Consider the following 23517-nt stretch of genomic DNA (forward strand, 5'->3'; position numbering starts at 1 on the left):
TCAACATGATAAGTTTGAGCTGCATTTAAAAGAATTACAATCTTGTTTTATGTTTACTTGTCATAACGATGCAAGATGCACAGTATTGTTGAAATAACTTCAGATGCTGGATGGTGAATTTCCATATTTTCACAGGAGCTAGGCTAGTTGATCCCACCTGCAGCCTTGCATTGAGCTAACACAGTAAGCATGCAGCTCGATGCAATCTAAGTACTAGACACACAGGGATGTAATTAGTACTGACCTTTTCACCTGAATCTTGGTAAGATAGACAAAAATGTAATTTCGCTTGAACATTTAAAATACACCCCAACCTAGAAAGACCATCTACCCTGTCAAACAGAGATAGCAAGATCATTTTGAGAAAAAAGAGATAGAGCTGTTTTTTGTTTCTCATATATTGACAGGTATCAGAAAACGTGAAGCAAAACATTAAACTAACATACAGTACGCGCAAATTAAGCTGAAATACTCTCTCTGACAATGATCTGAAAGAGAAAAAAATGATAAAATGCAAACTGCGTCGGCTGAAAGTTATCCCCTAAAGCCAAAAAAAGTAATATGCTAAGTTTATATGCACTTCATAGAAATACAAATAAATTTCCATGACCAATGACTATAATAAGATATCACGTTTACTGTGATATCAAATTACAAATACCATGAACTGGCCATATTGCTCTCCACCGAGAGAGGCTACAGACACACGACCAGTTCTCCACAAGGGACCACTTGATGTCCATGAAGTTGACGTGAGGCACTTTCGCTTCGGAACACTTTTGTGCCAAATAACATGGATTGCTAACTCTGCCACATAAAAAAAAGTGCAGCGACTTCCTTTTCCCTTCCAAACTCAAGCGGCGAGGAAACTCATAAAAAGTGTGTATCTGAAAGAAACCAATAAAACCACTTGAGCTTTGACACAGTTTCCTGTGTTCAGCATTGGCTGAGCACCGCACGCACGCACGGACGCACGTACGCACGCACACACCTGGAAAATGCTGGCGGCTTGGCCTGTTTGGAACCAGTCACCACCGTACCACCGTACCACCGTACCGGTGAGGCTAGACACCACATCACTGCGGCAGACGGGGCAGGCACACAGGTATGAACACAAATATTCTCCACATCGTCTGCGGATCAGTCAAAATTAAAAGCACTCCCATTGACAATGATATGAGGGTATCTTCACTTCCTCCTTCTGCCGGCGCTGAGTGAGAGCCTGCGTGACAACAAGTTCCCTCTCCCCAGACCGACGCACACAAACAGTAAAAATCCACTCTCAATGCAAAAACACCGGGGCTGACCAGCATGGGAGAAGCTCTCAGCAAAGACCCACTTTGGCGGGGAGTGAATGATAATAAGCCCCATACGGAGCTTTGCACTATAACGTTGGGCCCTTTCATAAAAGGATCCTGCCACTGTCAGCTGAGTCGATAAATCTGGTTTTTACTTATTTGCATCCTAACCGATGCAAAAAAATATATAACATATCCGTTTGGTTTAATAAGGGACCATTCCTTTCACCTCGATGGTTAAATTTTTCCATCAAGTGTCTCACACCGTGCAGTCGCAGTATGTGAGTGAGTTCCTATATGAATTCAATAGCATATTACTGTGTAGTATGTCCTAACATATAGTATTTCGGGGTAGCATGCCAATAGAATTTCAATAAGATCCTATAGGTTAGGGTTACTATAGGAATCCTATCATATTTTGGGGCAATTTCTAAGATTGCTGCATAAGTCTATAATGCAGCCTAGAAATACCAGAAACCATCAACTCCATACACAGAAAATATAAAAAGTTGAATCCACATCGTGATGGAGGGTTTTAAATAATAGACAGAAATATGCAGCCCTCGGTGGGCTCACCCATTAGATGAAAACCTACCAAGATTTAATGGGACCACTTTCTCTGTGATGGGTCTATATAACACCCAACAGCACTTATGAGAACTGGACACATTAATGAAAAGAAAGAAAAGAAAGTCTGACTTAGTGTGGCTTTAAGCATGTAATTACCTGTATATTATCAAGGGCAGTTTGAAGGAAACCAAATGTCTCTACGCCTTCTAAGCCCACATTTTCCTCTGCTGCCCCGCCCCTTTCACACGCTCTCCGTTGGAGGGCAATTGCTCAGAACCCCAACGTGCACCCCGGTCAACAACTAAAGCAGGATTTTTCTTGAGAAGATAGTAACAGCAGTAGTCGTAGTGTTGCTGAAATTCTGTCAAGTTATTACAATCCAACATTGGGAACAGATTCACACTCAGGGCACTGGTATCCAATGGTTGACTCCATTTTTTAGGGGGATTTGCTTTTGGTCTATGTTACCCAGATTCAGACGGGAAGGTCAATACCAATTTCAGTCCAGAGATAGCGACGGGCCGCATGGGCTGCAGAAAGAAACATGTATCCTTGCTCCGAAATGAGGGAGATGCACCTCCCAGCATCTCGACATGAGTTATTTAAGTGACGCGTCTCGCGCGGAGGATATTTCCTCTGAACATTTCAACGAAGGCGAAAACAAAACCCTTAGCGGGGTTTTTCTAATGAGCGACGGCGAATAAGCAAGGATGTTTTAAATGCCACTGCTCATTAGGCTAATCACCCTATCACACAGTCATTCCGCTGATAATGACAGAGTAACAACAGACAGAGAGAGAGAGAGAGAGAGAGAGAAAGGGAAAAGGAAGGGATTTAAAAATATATATATAATATTTTTCTTTTAATGAGATGCTTATTCTCACCACGGTCATCACTCCTCACTAATTCGAATGAACACTATAACTAGTGTGTTAAAGGCTAGAACATGGATGTAGAAGGTTGCTTTCAGAGCGAGTTTATCGTTTCTTTTCCTTGCGCTGTTTGACTGCAGGTTGGGGACAAGTTATTCTGAAGATGGGGATGAGTTAGTGACTGTTAATCGGTTCACAAAAAGTGAGAACGAACGCCAAACGCCTCTGTTGCTGGGCTCGTCACCACACACCCAACCGATACCAGCAACGCAACGAGGCAATTGTGAAAAGATCCTTTAGATTATTGTTATGAGCTAAGACGGTCAAATAATCCACATAAATATGTTGGAGATGTCACAAAACACCTGCCTCAGCAGAGACGTTTTATTTTTCTTAGTTTTTGTGTTGCTATGTGTAGGTAAAAACTTGTAATATTTGCATCTCGTGAAAATCCCTTTCCCAACTTGTGTTACGTATGCAGCAAAAGTTGTTCCCGGGGAGTTCATCTTTGGATCAAAGTTCTTTCACGTGGGATTGTTGTTGCTATGGCAGCTGCCATATGCCAGCCTCCTACTCATTGAAACATTGTTACGGAAACAAGAGCATTATGGTGGTCTATCCATGTGTTCATTCCACATTAAAAATGAATAGCCATGCTCCGTATAAAGGCAAAACACTCATCATGAGGTTGGCGTAAAAGTCACAATCAATACAAAGTTTCCCACTAAATGTGACCCACCGCAGAATTGAAGTACTTTTGGTGCCGTTTTACTTTTTTTTTCAGGTCATTTGAAAGTGGAGAATCAGAGCTTCAAAACAAGGTGTCACTTGTGTGAATCGCTGATATTATTTAAAGCTGTGGTTTGTTAATGACGAGGCTGCGGCAAACTGTGTTTCCGAGACAATCACCCTCAAAGTTTTCCGAAGGTTCCACGTCTTGTTTATGGAAGTGACTTTGTGACTTCACATCACATGGAATATGGAGGGATGATCTTCACCTGGACGGTCCCTTTAAAGGAAACGATCGATCGGGGTTTGTGCTGTTCAGCCTCTCGGTAATTGAACTGTGTTTCCCCATGTAATCTAACGGGAATATTTAACTCCACGGTTTAACATTTATCTACTATTTATAAATCAAACTCGGCTTTGAAAATACGTTGAGAGATTTAAAAAAAAAAACACAAAGGAACACAAATCTGAAAAAAATAACATTTTCCTTCTAGAAAGGTTTTTCCAACTTATTTGGCGGCTCGTGGCGATTTTAGAAACGCGCGACAACGCGGGTTTTGCTGCGGTGGGCCACATATGGGACCTCGAAAGGAAAAAGGATTATTTTCAACATCTACTAAGTAGATGTAGAAGTAAGAGATGTCCAAAAGAACTTATACAACACAAACATGTAATTAAATAATCCTTTAAAAGGATTACCACCCACCTCTGAATTTTTATCAGCCTACATGAACTGACACAACCAGTTTGGGCGCCATAAAATGACATCATTTTTCAAACAGATAATGCAGGTCATACTTAGCAGCTCAGAAAAGGGTGTTGGGGAAGTTGGGGGTGGGGGGTTTGCTGATTTGGACAGTTTCTTTCTCCCACCCCCTCCCTTTCCCCCTCTCTTCCTCTACCACCCGCAGCCACTCCAAAAAGAGGTTTTGCTCACATCAAAAGCGGCGCTTGTATCTCAGAGGAGCTTATAAATTCAGCCCCAAGGCTTGGTGAGGACGTCTCCAGCAGCCCGCCTCGGGGCTGAGTAAGAGGGCTCACACCTAACCCAGACAGGACTGGCCCGGGGGGGTGGGGTTGGGGAGAGAGAGAGAGTAGAGGGAGAGGGAGGGAGGGAGGGAGAGAGAGAGAGAGAGCGAGAGAGAGAGAGAAAGAGAGAGAGGGACAGAGGGAGGCGATCGCAGCGGGAGGAGTCATTGCCGCAGGTCTCCACGGGCCGTGCGGCGGCTCGACAGTACCTCCGGGCTGGACAAATCCAGGAGCGCGTGGTCGTTTTTTGCCGCCTCACGCTGGGGCTGCAGCGCCACAGCGTGATTTAAGACGCCCGAGCTTTGAATAATTTACTTCATGAATAGATAATACAAGCTCATTATCAGCGTGCATCAATATTGTAGACAGAAACTGAGATTTTTGTTTTCGTCCCGAATTTCAGGAGCAGTACTTTGTATTGAACGAGGTTGGGAATGTCTGTTTTAAGGTTTTGAGGTAAGTTGTAAATATACTTGTAAAACACACGTCACTTTCCCCTTTTAGCATTTCAACAACAGAAACAGGCTTTTAAGGACCGTCTCACCTGTAAACGGCCCTCTTGTCGGACTCCAGCTGTGCCTGCGGGTCCAGAGTCACGCTAACAGGAGTGTTTCCTGTCGCCGAGGCTGCTGGGATATGGACCGGTGGGGTCTTTGTGTTCTGCTGAGTGGTGCCGGTCATCTGCAAAGGTGGGAGACATGGTATTGTCGTTTTTATTAAAATAATTTTTAGGGTTATCACACATTTTTGCCATTCGTTGTAAAAGGTCAGAAGTGAGGGAGCTCCCGTGTTTTAAATTGAGTTTTCGCCCTTTTTGAAAATAAAATCTTAACTGCAACCTAAATTTAACACTGACCTTTGCACATTGTCAAAAACAAAATAAACTACACCGAGGCTGCTAGATTTATAATCAGTCTCCTTTTTTTGTTACGTTGTTTTGGAACTTTTGGAGGTTTAATTGACCTTTTCAGTTTGTTGATGACAGAGACATCCACCAACAAATTGAAATGGATGCTTTTTTTTTAAACAGGTCCAAAAGAACATGGACCTCTACGTTTAGGAATGGCTAGGGTTAGAGAATGGCTGTAATAGATACTCTCAGAGGGGGTGTTCAGACCGGTATTCTGAGATCAGGTAGAAATCAAAATCGAGGATAAACGAGCATATAAGTATTAAAATAGAGTATAAACAATATTATGCTGTCCTCTCTCATATACATTGTTTCAATTTTAAAAAATTAGATGCAAAGCTATGAAATGCTAACGGGCACACACAGCCGTGCAATATGAGCTTTTCTCCATGTGAAATAGCAAAAGAACTAAATCCTTCAGTTAAATACGCAAGATGTTCCACACTAGATTCCCCAAAATAAGTCACTCTATTATGGTCATGCAGGTGGTTTGACATCAATGAAAGACAAATAACAACTAGCCTTGTTAAATGATTCATGAAAAAAATATGACCATAGCCAGGGCAACAGAAAATAATTTGGCTAGTCAGATGAAGGTGGAGTCCGCTTTACACCACTTCCATGTCTTTCAAGCTTTGAATCTGGCACTCTGAGTGTAGGGACGACCTGCTAATCCCATTGTTATCCTTAGTTTGCAGACTAAAACCTCAGCTCCGGAATTAAACCCTCCTTGGCTGAGATCGCCTCCGTATTGGCCCAGCGTGTTCACTGCTAGAAAAACATTATCCTCAGGAGCTCAAAGTTTTAATCTGTGTGTGCTGGCTGTTTTTGAAATTGCTTACTAGATATAAAAATGGAGTGACAAAAAGCCCAAATCAAACTTTGAAAAACTATAACCTGCAATAACGGAGCAAGATCGGACATACTCGCCGGTCAATATTAATTAATATTACTACTGTGCTTCAGTTTGGTCAGGGGAGGACCGCTGGGACATTTTCATAGCAAAGCAAAAGGGGCATTAACAGATGACTCAATACTGGCGCGACAACAACAACCAGTTATTACATCATCAGTTTTGATGCTATTTGGACGACGATGTTGGCCCCGAGAGGAGAAAAGGGAAGGCGTCCAAACGGAAATGACATGATCCATCGTCTAGCTCTTCCTACACCTCTCCCTCTCTCTCCCTCCCTCTCTCTCTCCCTCTCAGTTTGGAGGTGGGGTGGGGGGCCCGGGGCGGAGGGTTTGGGATTGGTAGGAAGCTTCAAGTCTTAATCCCAGCACCAAATGGGAAATAAATTAGCTTCTTCACACTTAACTAGCTCTCATTTGCATTTTGCAGAGCGCCGACTGCGGCTCGGGAGCTCTCCTCTGGCACTAATCCTCTGGGCGAAGGAAGACTAGGGGGGTGATGGTGATGCGGATGTGGGTGGGGGAGTGGAGGGGGAGGGGGAGGCGGTCTGAAGAACCGGCTCTACTTCCCCATCACTGGAATGGCTGCCTCAGCAGACAAAGAGTGGGTGTGTGTGTGTGTGTGTGTGTGTGTGTGTTTTATTTTTATTTTTATTTATTCTGCACTCCCCTGCCCCACCCCCATCGTCGAAGCGGTAGTTCAGCCTGCTGTGTTCTACTGCTTCCCTCCATTTTGCGCAGTTCAGATTTATATATATATCTTTTTTTATTTTTCACTCTCAACCGTGAGTTATGTAATGCCACATCTTAAAGTGGGACCGACGCTGGCCGAAACGGTTGTGTGGCGGGGTATTAATCGTCCGCATGCTTTCAAGTGGCGGGTTGGGGAGGCCCCAAACACCCCCCCACCCCCCCCACACACACACACACACACACAACTCCATCCCCACAACCACCTCTGACCTGTTGGCTGTCTTGGTACGATGGTGGAGGAACGCTCTGGGTGGCCATCATTGTCACTGCTGGTGCTGGGGACACATGTTGCATCATGGGACAGCTTCACATTGAGACTGGAGAAGGCACCACACACACACACACACACACACACACACACACGCGCAAATTAACCGAATATCAGTACAAATCACCATAAAACATTTGTCACATCAAGGGGCCACGGACCCCATTTAATAAGATTTAGTCTCTGTGACCCAAATGCGGAAGCTGTTTATTCCTGTCTATACTCTGATTTGATCCCAGTTTCCACTGTTATCTCCCTAATTAGTAATTACTGTACCTTCTCGAATGAAACGTCTTGTTAATGACATAAAGGTGAAGTTTGACTATTAATCACTTTGCTGGGGACCCGCTGGAAACCCTGGCCGGACCCCTGGGGGTCCCGGCGCCCCACATTGAGAACCACAGGTCTAGACAGCGAACAGACAACGAGAGGGACGCTTGCCGTAACAAAACGAGAATTGGCGATCCCATGTCGGCAGCAGCCACCAGGTGCTGCTGTGATAAAATAATTGGAGATGAGATGAATTTTTTTTTTTTTTTCAAGGAGCAATTTGCATCCTGCTCTGCTCTCTCTCTCCCCCTCTCTCTCTTTATTAACACTCTGGCTCTTTTTTCATTAACTCATCCCGCATTAATACATTTATAATATTGAGCCGATGTGACACCGTTAAGAGGCGAGGTGCTGGCAAATGGCGGGGGAGTGCGTTTAGGGAAAAAAAAACAAAAAAAAGCCACGAATCGAGCACATGAAACACGCAACAGTCAAACAGTCCGGGTGCTTGTTTACCAATTATATCGCCGACCGCTTTAAACAACATATCGTAAGCGCAGGCTCCTCGCTGTGCGTTGTGCAGAACGCCTCGCCTCGTGTCACCAAGCCAATCACAGGGCTAATTAGGGCTCTTGTCACTGGGCTAATTGCCATTGGTCGGGACCCCACAGAGCTGAGGGCTGCACTCTGTGGAACACCCCAACGCACGCACACGCCGTCCTCTCACCCTCATCCCCACCCTTGTCGGGAGCTAATTGGTCCAGGGTTTACTCACACAAAGCCCCCCTGCCCTCATCCAGACTAACTATAGGCAAACGCAGCAGGTGCTCCGTCCTGCGGCTACGAATAACCGATGGAAAAATGTGATGTTTGTGTATTTATCCCGTTCTTTTTTTTTTTTTTTTTTTTTTATTTCATTCCTCGTTTTTCCACCACGGCTCCTTGGCTTCGGTTGCTTTATTCATATGTAAAAACAATAACATCGTCTCAGAAGAGGACGGAGGAAACGTTAACTATACCACAGTAATAATAGTGTCTGGGTGTGGAAATATATGAAAAATATTAGAATATGAGAAAAAAAAAATCTGTTTGAAATATAGAATTTGCATAAACATATGAAGTCATCCTGAATATGGATTTTTAAGGTCACAGTTAGACACACCACCAGACACACACAAAGAACTCTGCCTCGGTGAACGAGTGTCAAGAGTTTTTGACCTTGCAGACAACGGTTAAGGACACTACCTCGACATCTTACTCAAGGGTCCGATAGCCCTGCCTCCACTCGTGCACCGAACAAACTTCCTGTGCTGTGCAGTAACCCCACCCGACTGACTGATCAGCCGGCTACGTCAAGCTAAATCGTACGTTTGCTTGATGCCACGCAGCAACGCATGACTAATTCTGACTTATTTGATCGTTTTTTGTTTTTTTTGGTTGTTCGTTTTTCTATTTAAAGCCCCTTTCCCACTTGCACTGGAAGCCGTAAATCTAGTGGAAATGTTCCGTATTGCCGTACTGTGGGAACAGGAGCCGGTTTCCCCACTCTCGACCGAGTATCATTGAAATATGAAAATGCCGCAGTGAATGGAAGTGTGTGGGAATGGAAGCAGTAACATTGCTGGGACAAGCACGTAAAGTAGGGGTGGAGCCAAATCCAAATACAAGCAAAGCATAAACAGTGTTAATTTTTTACAAATCTTAAAAAGTTATTTATTTTCCAGTCAAAGAAAAAGAAAACGTCGGGAAAAATGGCGATTCCAGTCCGAACTGTGGCGCTCAGCTGCAAAGACGAGAAACTGAAACACGTGTCCAGCCTCTACGGAGACTGCTCTTTATATTCTGAAATGTTATTCTTTTTCTTCTGAAAAAGACCCTCGCCGTGTCTTTTAGAGTGAGGGGTGCGGTGCGGGGACATTGGGCACAAGCTTGCCCGCCAGCTGCACAGGGGCACAGAGCCGAGGAGGGAATGGGCCAACAGGGAGAGGGAGAACGGGTGGAGGAGGTTCATTCTCCGGGAGGCAGAGAGTGTAGGTCAGGTTGAAAATGATCACACCGATTTCGTAACATTTTGGGGTTACTGGAGGAGGAGGCCAATGTGAGAATGACTGCCTACAGCCTTTGCCGGATATTTTTCATCCGGCAATGCTATGGCTTCCAGGTGGGAAAGGGGCTTAAGTTACGATGCTGTGCTACTGCAATTTTCAACCACATTTTCTGCTCGGTACAAAACGTTCCACCAATAGAAAAGAGCCCTTTTTGCAGAACATTTTTTCTTCCTGTACTCAAGAACTCCAGCCTCTGTGAGGACGTTTCCTGCCGTCGGGCGCGTCTCACACCGAAGCCCTGAAGCGGGCTGTCATGGCGGGAAAGGAGGGAAAAGTCCAGCAGAATGCCAGGAGACTCCTCCAATTTGAGTGGCCCACCGATCAAGTCACCGCCATCTTGTTGATGTTAAGCTGGTTGACAATGGTTTTTTTTTGCGTCTTTTGATCAGTCATTTAACACAGTGTCTTTCGCCCGTACACAGCGCTACATTTTCCCAGACTGGGTGCACTTTGTTCGTTCCCACTTTGTTTGTGTTTCTCTGCGAGCCATTTTGTCAACTGATTGCCACTCACGGTTTCTGTTCTCATTCCGACTGGTATCAGCTGAGAGGCATCTTCTCCCGTTATCAGTTCCTCATTTTAATTGCAAATGCAGCAAGCGTGCTGGTGATTAAATGGAAAATTGCACATTAATTGATGAGAAGAAAGATAAAGCAATTCCAATTACAGCACAGTATTTTAGGCGGCCTCGGGAGTTGTTGTTTTTTTGTCCACCATCCCTCAAGGAATAAGCCACCTAATGCCAGATTTGGGCAGGCAACCAGGCGCACGCACGCACACACACACACACACACACACACACACACACACACACACACACACACACACACACACACACACACACACACACACACACACACACACACACACACACACACACACACACACACACACACACACGCACGCAACCTGCTTTGCCTACCTAACCGTAAATGCAAATTGTAATATACACAGGGTCTAAACCACCAAACAACTTTCAGCTGACAATTTGATCACCAATATGACACTCTCTTTACCAAATAAAACCTCATATATATATATAGACATATATATATATATATACACACTGTATATATATATATACACACTGTATATATATATATATATTTATGTATATATATATATATATATACTGGAAAATTATCTCTCATCAACATAACACAGATATGACAAAAAGGTTACACAATAACATGCAAAAAAAAAAATAAATAAAAGAAATCGTTTTTTTTTGGGGTACAAATGACATGTGTGTTCTTCAACAAAGAGTTTTGAATTAGCACAGAGCTCATAAGGCATATCAATTGAAAATTGCCTGCAGTAATGATCAAAATTCAAAAGCAAGCATAAAATGGAAAATGAAATGTAGGCATAAAAGTATTCCCAAAAAGACACATCAAAGGCTTTTGTGAATTTGGATTGGAGGCAGCCATACTTTTATGCCTCGTAAGAAATGCGTTGCTTCAAAATTGAATTCTCCAGCTGTTCCCAGGCATAGAAAAGACTTTTGCCACATTAACGTGAAGTTAGTTAGCGGCATTACCGCAGTTTCGCCCAGATGCTGCTGGTATTTCCGTGCAAATCCAATATGATCACATACGACGTGGATGCTCGCCTCTACCTTGACTTGGCCTTTGTCCAAAAGGCAAATGGTCGATTTGCGATCGAATGGTGAGGATGTGCATTCACTTTACAGCTTGTGTACAATCCCCAACACCCTATTCTTGTCGACTGGCGGACTGGTATTTGGACCAGAGTGGGGTCAGGCTATCCTGGCAGAGACGCTGGTCAGGCCTCGGACCGGAGTGAACGAAGGTGAAAGAGATTTGTCCCCAGAAATTTGCGCAACGCTGACCATCGGGATTTTGGGCTTAGCTAGCACTAAGCCGGCACCGCGCTCATCACGTTGCTCCGGATTCATTCCGTGCACAGAGCACAGAAGGCAGCGTTGGGCTGAATGATAATAAAAGGTAATGAAGCTAACCGTGAACGTGTGTGTCAGACTAACAGCTTCATCTTCAGGGGTGTACGGCGCAGATAATGAATTCGCTCCTAAAGTGTAAACACAAAAACAAAGTCATGTAATGAAGCGTTTCATGGGAGTAGAACTTTAATCGCCAGGATGTTTCGTGCCCTCTAATAAAAGAATAAAAAACGACAAAAAAACATGAAAATTTAAAAAAATTAAATCCAGTTCACTTTCCTACCAAAGCGAAAACAGGTGATGGTTACGCTGAAAGGCATGCGCCCAGATCAGCTTGGCCAGGTGAGCTTTTATAAGCGAGCGTCGGGGCACAGTAAAGTGAACCTACGCCAAATGCACACATACACACACACACACACACACACACACAAGTAAATAAGTTTGAATATTTGAGTAAGAAAACCTCTCATGGCCTTGAATAGCCTTGAATCTGATCAATATAATCTTAATTTAAGATAATATACTCATTGGTTTTCCAAGCGAATACGATTTTTGGGAGTTTGTTGCTGTATTTGTTGGGGTTTAAGTATTAGTACTCGCTGTATAGTGTGTTTGAATGTACTGTAGTAATGATTTTGTTGTGCATATTAAATGGTAGAAGCAAAAGGATGCATCTGTTTACTGACGCTTCACCTGCCCTGCAGATCAGCTTCATCTGACCCTCATTAAGGCGCTAATCTAAAGACTAATACTGACACTGAACCATGTTCAACCACTTCTCATTTGGCTAGTTATCATTAACCACTAACTGCGGCCCTCTGAGACATTTAATGGATCTATTCTGAGAGCGAGAGAGAGAGAGAGAGAGAGAGAGAGAGAGAGAGAGAGAGAGAGAGAGAGAGAGAGCCTCCCGCTAGGCATTTGTTAGCAGCTCTCAAATCAACCTCACGCTTTAATATGTTGAAATCGATGTGTGCAGGCGGAATGCCTCTCTAAAGTGCATGGAAGTCAATCAATGTATTTGATTAGCTTCCGTAAAAAATGCTGAGAGTAGTTTGAAAAGAAAAATGTAAAAATGGTCAAACGCAGTCGATGTCCCCTTAAAAAAAAAAGAAAGCGTGCCGGGTTCCTTTGTGTTCCCCTGAAGGATTGCAGTACAGTACGTTGGCTTATCAATATGTGAAACCGACTGTAGTCGTCTGCATCTTTTACAGCCCCAGCTGCGTTTCAGATTGAAGATCGCATCACGCCGAGAACTTCTCCAACGAGTCAGACGTGTCCACAGCATCAACAATGAATCGCTGAGTGACTTGGTTTTGTACAATACGGGATTTTTAGGAGAAGGCTCCTCAAGTTCACTATAACTGGGTGTAAGGACCCCTGTGCCCTTCCCAAAATAACAAACAAACAAACAAGACAAGCATAAAAAGCTATGCCTACATTTTCCTTTCCAGATCCCATTTAATCTTTTTTGGCAGAGTCCCCCCCCCCCCCGCTTTCTGTTTTCCAGGTTGACCCGGAATCGTAATGAATAACATTCAAAAGTAGGCATGTCACCGTGGCCAGATTACCATGCATCCTAATGTCCCGAGTCACCGGTACCCGGGGAAAGATGAATGCATAAATTGGGTGTTTTGAATATGCGCAGGATCTAATCATCGCCTCATTGTCGGATCCGATTTGCAATGCAAACACCAGCAGGGAAGGCCTTGATGGCGGTGAAACGGTGGAGGGAAGGGCAGGGCGGTAATGAGATTGGGTGTGTGTGTGTGTGTGTGTGTGTGTGTGTGTGTGTGTGTGTGAGATGTTGGGGGAGGCAGTTTACACACTTGTAGTCCAATACAGGAATCAAAAACTGTACAGAACCAGAGTACCAACACACACACACATACACACACGCAAACACACATGCCTATACATATGCAAGAACATGCACAGACAGTTGCGCGCGCACACGCGCGCACACACACACACACACACACACACACACACACACACACACACACACACACACACACACACACACACACACACACACACACACACACACACACACACACACACACACACACACACACGGGAATGCACTCAAACACCGGCATGTATATTAATGACCAAATACCAACAGTACACAGAGAGCAAAGCTGTAACTAGCATAATCCTCAATGTGCACACACATTATTCCACTCTCTCCAACACACACACACACACACACACACACACACACACAGGCCTATACATATGCAACAACATGCACAGATAGTTTCACACACACACACACACTCACACACACACACAGCCTCAGGCAAAGAGAGGCGCTCCAATGGCCCTAAGGCTACAAAGCACCTCGGGCTAAGACGAGCAGCACTCCCAGCTAGGACCCAGCCGACACTCCCAGACCACCTCATTAACCTGAGCTAGCAGCGCTGCCTCCACCCTGGACTCACAGCGCCGGTTGGCTTTTCCGCAGCTGCCGCTTAGAATTCAGACCGGTATCATTTATTCATCCGCCGCTGTTGATGGGACTCATCCTCCTCGACCGCGTGGACAGATAATAGGCCTGTTTCTGAAGCTTGGTGAAGGACAAGTCAACATTGTTGTGGACTTTTGTTGCCGATGTGGGTTTGCGTGAAGGTGTCGGCAGCAAGCGCTGGAAGGTCACGGACCGCTGTAGCGCGGTGCATGAAACTTTAAGTGTCACTGAGGATGAGGGCGGGGAGCACTTGAAATCTGGACGAGATTTAGAAACATTTTATGCCTGTATGCATGGAGCGGCAATAATCATACTTCATGTTTTGATAATGAAACTGACGATAATATGCTCATTCATGTTTGTATTATCATGTCTTTATGGACATCACTTTTTAAAATATCAAATTGCAATCCTCCCACAGTCGTAGATTTAGGACAACCTCGATATTACCACAGAGTAGAAAAGTCACCAAATGCATCCTCCGTCCATTAAAGCCACAAAAACACAAACTAGATGTTTTGCACTTCTGTAAAGGCCTCCTTTGTTCCTATAAATGTGCAAATTTCCCTTTATTCTCTGGAGTCCGGGGGGGGGGGGGGGGGGTCACCTTTAATTGGAACCAAGGTACTGGGAAGTAATTAATAGACTGTCAAGTTCGCCTGCAGTGCAAAAAAAAGTTGGAAGTAGGAAGATTTGTTCATGTCTCTACCTTATTTTGCATTGTTATATTGTCATTATATTATTGAATTTCGCTAGTATTCAGCTCCATTTACTGTATATTGCCCACTTGGCACCGATACTTTCTTTGCACTCTTGGAAAGGGGAGCGTTCATTCCCGAATTTAATTTGTTATTTTCCAGTTAAGGGTCTCCCCTGATTGAGGGTTCAGTTCTTCGGGGGTACGGTCTAATTTTCTTCCGCTGAATATAGGCCTAGAAAGTCCTATGAGGCTGAAATTGTGATTAAAGGAAAATCCCACCCTCTGTCCCCTCTGTATTAGCACAAAAGTTGCTGACGTACGGATTCAGAGTGATCATTCAATCCGTTCTCTCCAGCTAACAAGTCAATATCAACCCTGGTGGCTCTACCACAGATTCTGAACAAGGCAGGTCAGCCCCATTGTTTACCATGTGAGAGTCTTTCTATTGGAACGAAGGCAAAGCTTGTCACCATGACTCGCTTTGCCACTATGGTTGCCACAAGCTCTTTGCAGAGACTGCTTTGGCCAGCCAGCAATGGAATCTTAAACAGTGATGCCTGAATTTGGGGAATGAGTTAAGATTCAGTAACAGCTGGAGAAAAAAACCCCCAAAAAAACGTTAACATTAAATTGCTAAAAAAAGGGGTTTCGGAAATGTGTCGGTAATCTGCATCTTAAAGTCACATGAAGTGCACGCTGAATATCATTTGAAAGTAACTTTTGTCTCTTTAATGGTGTAACAAGGATACTTTAGGTTCCTTCTTCTGCCTTCTTTTTTCTTTCTTTTGCCTAATGGCCCAGTTGGATTGCAGCCATTATTTAAGAATGTAATGGCTGAGTCCTTATCACTTTCCAATGACATTTTATGCTTGAACTTAAAACTATAACCTTTCCAGTATTGTTTCATATCCAACTACTTAATGAATGTCCTTCACATATTCAAATATTTCCCACACCCATAATGAAGACACTGGGATTTCCCCTGGGTGCAGCCCATGTTCAAAGACACGTCTCTGTCCTACAGCTGACAATGGCATCAGTAGTCCAATCTGACACCAATTCATGTTTTCTTTGTATTTATGCAAATGATTGTTTGGATATTACTGCTTCCAATGTGATTGTTTTCTGTTCTGCTATTTAAAATTTGATTAAAGTCTCAAGTAAAAGAGGCAACGGTAGGCAAAATAGGGGGTAGTGAACATTTTTGTAACTCCCCAAGGGCAGACGGTTTGCATGCAAATAACCTTATTACTGTGGAATAGCTAAAAGCTCTTATTGTAATTAGGCAAGGTTTTTCAAAGTAGCTACACATATACAGAAAAAAAAGATATTCATATTTCACTTATTATAACAACTTTAATCAACCACATCAGGAGAAGCCCATTTTTTTTTTAAACCTCTCGTACCCCACTACGCCGCAGATCAAGATAATAGTGGTATATTAAAAGGTGCACGAAGAAAAGAATCAAGGAAATGGCAATCACTGTAAACAAACTCTGACCTTCACATACAACATCAATTATTTTACGTCTTTACCTACGGAGGCCGAGAAATAACAAAAAACTGCAGGTTCGCTGAACTCAACAATTAGGAAACAGATGCAGAGTGAAAGCGGCTAAAGAGCATGTACGATTCCATACAAAATGGATAATTGTGGATAATAGAAAATACATAATTTTAGTTTTCAATATTTTCATATGTGTGTGCATCTGTGTAAATAAATGTGTAAAACAAATAATTTGCAAGTGTTTTTCACAGAGCTGTCAAACTGGTATGCCAAAAAACATCCCAACCTCTTCTTGTGGGAACAATAAACAGGAATTACAGCTCAGGGTGCTGTGGTTTGCAGATCAGCTCTTACTGTTAGACTACTCACACAATAAAACGTTATGTACCAACACTAACACTAACGACTGCACTAGCTGTCCAAGGCTGTTGGACAAAGTACAGTATTGTTGGATGAAAATAACTTCAGGGAAAATGTCCCATAGAGTAAAATATCACACAACAGCAGTTTCCAAGCGAGGCTAGAAACCGTTTATCTGTCATCGGTCCAGGAATCTGTTCCACTGATCCACATAATGAAAAAGCTAAATGCCATGCGTCGACAAAAACACAAATCAAATTATACTCATGTAGAGCAAAAATGTATTCGAATTCAACTTAAAAAAAAAACAATAATGGAAACTAGGTCTTGTGTTGCAAGATCAAAATTGCAAAGCTGTGCTAATTCATCAGTTCCAGCAAGAACAGCAACTCTGTGGTCATCAAAGCAAGTTCAAGTTTCAAACCGAAAGTGAGAACTGCCAGAAGTGATGAAAGGTTCGACTCTGCTTTGAGAGACACTCAATGAAGAGTAGAGTTCTTGAATTTACATTGAAAAGATTTGCATCACTATTAATAGGCCAAAATTATGACGATCGCAGTTCTCTGTGTTTGTGACGATTTTTAGTGGTTAAGGGGATAGTGGAGCGCCGTGGGGTTATTTGTAAATAGTGTGCCGTGGCAGAAAATGTGTTGTGGAACATTGATGTAGAGAACGACAAAGATTAGAGAGTCAAATAAGCCAATCAACCGGCCTCCCAGAGAGATAAGATCATGCTTCGCAGTGCACATTGCGCGCACATGCGTAACACCGTGTGTGAGGCCCGAATGGGCTGAAGCCTTGTTGGGGCTCCTCCAATGATTTCCCAGTTTCCCAGTCATAGCTGATTCCAGGATGCCTCATTTTCGAGAAAACAAATTAAAAAAAAAAAATCTAAAATATACATGGGGGAGTCTCTTGGTAGGGTAGTTTCGAGAGTGCTAATGTTTGCTCCTCCGCTAACAGAAATAGCACAGCAACAACGCCGCATCGGGGTGCACGGCGCCTTCGCAGAGGGAAAACTGAGGGGATGGCTCGGCTCTGGTTTTATATTAACAGGGTTTTGTGAAGTCAAGTACAAGGCAAAAGTTTGCAGATTTTTCTTTCTGGAAAACCACTGATTAGAGCACCTTCAACCCGCGAGGGAGGACCTCACCATTGAAAGCGGATCGTTAGAATTTGAAAAGCTCCTCCGCCCTCCTTGGAACTTGTTTCAGCGGGTCTCCCTCACGATGTAATCCACAGCTAGGATGTGAATATTTGATACATGGAAATAGTTCATCGGCTTTGGAGGCGGCTACTTTTTTGTTAGCGGTTAAGGTAGTGGATGGATGGTTGACCACTTATTCTACTTTTTTATTGTTGGATAGTGTGTACAGAGCACAAGCGCGTGTGTGTGTGTGTGTGTATATATACACACACACACACACACACACACACACACACACACACACACACACACACACACACACACACACACACACACACACACACACACACACACACACACACACACACACACACACACACACTCAAATCAATTGACTCACCAATAGACACAGAGACCACATACCCTGGAATAAACATACACTGCATAGGCTTCTCAATATCTCAACTCTACAACCCCACACGAGACATACTGTGCAACCCGGCCTCACGCTTTTTCATGATCATAGTCACGAAAATGTAATCTATTGAATCGCGTCCCAGAGTACGATTGTCCGACTTTTTTTGTGCTACACAGAACAAAATTGAAACCGATTCATTTGAATGGGGAGATTTTGTTCAACTTCAGAAGTGAATGGGGAAGGAGGGGCGCGCAGATAGGTACACTACAACTAAAACTAACCTGACGAAAGTATGCCACCACGGGAAGGTGGGGGACCATGGATTAAAATTTTAAATGCATAGGTTCAAATTCCATTCTGACAAGCACTAGGGAGACTGGTTTCTCATTTTCTCTATTGAATGGTCTATTAAATTAAATGTTGGGTGAGAATAGGGATATAGGGTCATACCGTCAGTATGAATTTCATTCATAAATACAATTTAACTGGATATAAACGTCAGTGTTTGCGTACCTGTGTACCTATCAGCCAGTGCGGTGAACATTTCCAACAGTTCCGATCAGAGATGTCGCTGTAACACTTAGGATTATAGGTAGTGTCGTCTCCTTGACATTGTGAATAAAACATGTTTCTCTTAAAACAAGATTGGTATCATATGGACATTGTGGTTTCTACAGCGGCTAAAACGAATTATTAAACAGATTGCGTAATATTTCTGGAATTATTTGGAATTGTTTTAAACCCTAACACTAAACTCTATCCTTGAAACTACATAACTACAGTTACGCGCCATGCATGCATTATTAGGGTTAAATTGGTCGGGGAATACACCTGCGTTGTCAGATTTACACATGTCATTTCCAAAGCCCTGAATTATTTGTTAGGCCATTTTAAGTGGCGCCCCCTATTGACACATGTTCAGAGCTTTCCAAAACAGTTGACCTTATTTTGGTAGCTCTTTTCATTACTGAGATATAGGGCTTCAAAGGTCAATATCTCAAAAGGCAATATCTCAGTTTAGTTCCACTGAAATATCTGAAACTTACATAATGATAACCTACAAGCTGATTCCTTTCCAAAAAATGTGTTTGGTTTTGTTCTACGACAAAGAAAAAAAATCCAACCCTCCATTGCCGTGCAGTGCCAAGTGTGGATTCCAAGACCATTCCCAATCAAAATGGAATAAAATCAATTTTAGTTTTTTACTTTTGTCGTTTTCCACCCATAAATGTGTTTCCTTTTTAGGAAACAAATTTTACCCCTGAGGCATTTGCATGAAGATGCATAACAAAATGGCGCAAAATTGGGAGTTTATGTAGTTTCTAGAGTTACCATCAGGGTTTGAAAATAAATATTATAGAACGCTTATAATAAGAGGTTTTCGCTCCTGTAAGAGCCACAAGTCTGTATGATATCAACCTAGTTTTAAGAAAAACATGTTTTATTTGCGAGATCATGGAGACTACTACTACTCTGATTGGTGGAGCTCGCTGTTCCCATGGAAATTTTTACTGCGCTGGCTGATGGGTACAAAGGCACGTAAACGCTGATATTTATGTCCAATTAAATAATAATGGCTTCAATTTATATAGTGCCTTTCAAAGGGACCCAAGGTCGCTTTACACACGCATCGTCACATACGGAGGCAATCTGATCTGCGCCTCAGATTTGAGTATTGGGGAAATACACACCGGCTTCCACCCCATCATACATGTCTTTTGATGGTGAGAGGAAACCGTAGCACCCGGAGGAAACCCACGCACACACAGGGGGAATATGTAACCACACACACAGAAAGGACCCAAGACAGCCAGGGTTTGAAACCTGGAGCTTCTTGCTGTGAGGAAACAGTGCTGACGCCCGTGACCCACCGTGCCCCCGTATGTGTGTATGACCCTTCATCTCTGTTCTCGCCCAACCGTGAATTTGATAGACCTTTCAACAGGGAAAACCAGCGAAACCAGTATCCCGCTTTATTTTTTGCAAGTCAGAACAAAATTGAAACCCATGCATTTTAAATTTAAATACATCCACGCCCCCCCCCCCCCCCCCTCCAAGCGCTCGCAGTGGCGGACTTTCATCAGGTGAGTTTTAGTGTACGTATTTGCGTCCCCCGCTCCTAAACTGAATAAAAGCTCCCCATTCAAATGAAATCTGTTCTGTGTAACATGAAAAAAGTCGGACAATCGTACTCCAGGACACGATTCAATGGATTCATTTTTGTGACTATGAGCACGACAAAGTGTGAGACTGAGTTGTACTATAGGGGCAGGAGGACCAGCAGGGGAGAGATCAACATCTAGTCTAACTAGGATGAAGATACGTTTTGGAACCCAGCAGCAAACTTTGCTCCACTCATCAGCGTTGTTATTGACGCTGCCATATTTCATACGGAAACCTCTCAGCCAAGACAGCAATTTTATGGCATCACCTTTTCCAAGGAAAGCTTCAAATAGAGATAGTGTGTACATAAATAGGTATAACACAGCTGCATCATCCTTTCAGTCGCGTTCAGCCGGCTCCGAGAGGCGAGGCTGAGGCATTTTGATGTTGAAAGGTGGCCCAGGGCTGGAAGCTGGTGTCCTGCGGTTGACACGCGCAGCATTTCCTCCCCTAAGCTGATAACCATCAGGACATTGAAGGTAAAAAAAAAAAAAAGAAAAATCCAGTGAAATTTAAGCAGCCAAGCTTGCGGCGAGGGATGTAATCTTCAAGAGTTTCTCTGCCAAATGCTTTTCCGACGCGCCGCTCCTCTCTTCTCATTTCCTTTCCTCTCTTCCCCTTTCCTATCCCCTTCCAACACCTGAGCCCTCTTCGTTGATCCTCCTCTTCTGCCGCTGTCGTGTTTTGCTGGCATACATTGTGCGCCTTATCTGCTATTGCATCTGCGCGGCTCTTCTTTTAAATGGATACCTCCTTATCGCAGCGAGTGAGTGAGTGCCACCTCTGTCACTCCGGATTGACTCTGGCTCGTGCCGTGGGCTACGTGACAGACAACTAAATGTCACAGGGCGCATGGTGGCTGCCGACGGGCTCCACATTTCAAGAATATATTTCAACACCCCAAACACCAAATAGCTAGAACATCATACGTACATGGGAGAAATGATGCAAACTAGTACATGCTCGTTCAAAATGTAAGACTTTCTAAGACATTTTAATGTCACAGTTGACCAAAGGTAAGGAGAAAAGCACCAAATGTGAACAAATGTGAAGATCAGAACTTCAGGAGGATCAGACGAGTCCAGGTTTCTTCTGTCAATGATTTAGTTGTGTTAATGCGGACGGTAAATCATAACCACAAGCAAACCAAACTTGCAGAGGATCAGTCGAGTCCAGGTTTCATCTGTCAATGATTCAGTCCTGTTTATGCGGACTGTAAATGTTTTATCTCGTCAGCACCTCTTCATAAACTACATTGCAGAGAAAGCGGAGCTTCTTCTTTGTCCCTTCATCCTGAGCGAGACTATGAAGCCTGCTTGATCCGCCGACCCTGCTGGCCGACACGCAGAACTGTGTAGTGACCCTGAAACGTATTCACAGTCATGGCAAGGCAGGGTCTCCACGGAAACTGCCGACGCAACAGAGTGAATAGAAAGATGTTGTTGCCTCACGCATCCGCTCCCGCTTGGCACGGCTTTGTTTATGCATAACTCTGGTGTCGCGCGCACTACTGTCCGCTTTTCACAATGGACGATGAAACCGCCGGTTAAAGTCATTCGCCGGGGAGACGCTCTTCGTGACTCACGCAGAGCCCTGAAGCCCCACAACACTAAGGTACAGACCTGAGCTTCTGAGCTGAGACGTTCGCTGTTTGCGTGTTGGTTATTAATAACACACACGTCGCGTGTTGAAACTGCACCAAATTTTTAGTGGGTCCCCAGCAATACACCCGCCAAGTGTGAAGAAGATCGGATGAACGGTTGTCAAGATAATCAAGCAGACCTCAGACCTCTTCCAGTGTTTCCTATACATTGATTTACTGTATTTGTACAATCTGCCACAATATCAACATTAATCGATACTGATTTTCTATTTTTACTATTTAAAATGGGTAAAATCGTATTCCATTGTAGAAATGCCTGGATCGTTCTCTCTCTCTCAATAAAGGCAGCTTAAAAGTCCGTCTCTCTCTCTCTCTCTCTCTCTCTCTCTCTCTCTCTCTCTCTCTCTCTCTCTCTCTCTCTCTCTCTCTCTCTCTCTCTCTCTCTCTCTCCTCTCTCTCTCTCTCTCTCTCTCTCTCTCTCTCTCTCTCCTCTCTCTCTCTCTCTCTCTCTCTCTCTCTCTCTCTCTCTCTCTCGTCTGTGAATGGCCCTCCCTCTCCGTGCACACTCTGAGTCAAGTTGGGTACCAAAACATGGGCCACTATGGCACCGGTTCCTATACAACCGGTATCTACCGGACCGGAATCGCAATGCTGATTTCCGTGGCTCATTTCGGTGCCACACCCGAGCTGCCGATTAAAAAAACCGCCCTCCTGTGCTCCGAAACCGTGACGCGCACCTTTACTGGAGCGCCACATGAAACCCTGTTATCGACTGTATAACATGCCACAGCTTTCCTCTCCCGTGTGACTTGCCTTCTAACTTTTGGTCGAGAGCCAAACAGCCCCGGCGCTCGTCAATGTAACATTAATTATGGTCCCTTCGTCAATCAGATAAAAACAGGCGGGTCGTAAAAGTTTACACGCCCGATGATGCCAACTGTCATGCAAACTGTAAGTTATTTGTTAACATGTGGAAATTATATGAGAAGTAACTAAGGACACTTCGGGTGAGTTTATAAAAAATCTCTAGAATAGCCCCGATCTAATATCCCCGATTTTCTTTTAAACAGAAAAACCTGAATTTATTCATCTGTCATTCCGATCATGCATTAAAGTCCTCAAAAATAACATTGTTGATCAAAAATGCAAGTACGTTTTGGGGTGTGTCCTCTGAGGGAGCGTTGCCCTCTCCATGCGTAATGGAGACAATGGAGACGGAGCGATCGTGTGTCCCATTCCTGTTATAAAGCTAATCAAAACATTTTGTTTTTATTTTAGATGTTTATTATTTTATAAAATTTCCTTACTAAACGAAACAGAAAAAAAGCACTGTGCATAACGATGCACTCGCTCAGTCACTCTCTGTCGTCCCAAGATCAGCACGTTGTGCAGAACAGAATCGGCCCAAACCAATTAACACCGCAAGAAAGGCTCACTACATAAAGTTAATAAATAATGGCATTTGAAAGAGATTTAACAAACAACACACATTAATAACTCATGCTG

At 43.6% G+C, this 23517-nt stretch overlaps 1 protein-coding gene across 3 annotated transcripts in view; it reads right to left on the minus strand.

Moving 5' to 3' along the window:
- LOC307240075 (homeobox protein PKNOX2-like) overlaps positions 1–23517 on the minus strand; it is an 82988-nt gene that overhangs the window by 23313 nt on the left and 36158 nt on the right. For all 3 annotated transcript variants that reach the window (XM_080013681.1, XM_080013683.1, XM_080013682.1), the window contains 2 exons: positions 7284–7390; positions 5043–5179 (listed from right to left, as the gene is read on the minus strand). In XM_080013681.1, coding sequence (XP_079869807.1) covers positions 5043–5179; positions 7284–7370 — 224 coding nt within the window. In that variant the 5' untranslated portion in view covers positions 7371–7390. The remainder of the gene's footprint in view (positions 1–5042; positions 5180–7283; positions 7391–23517) is intronic.

The sequence above is a fragment of the Zeus faber genome, assembly GCF_960531495.2.
Source record: "Zeus faber genome assembly, chromosome: 14".
NCBI lineage: Eukaryota > Metazoa > Chordata > Actinopteri > Zeiformes > Zeidae > Zeus > Zeus faber.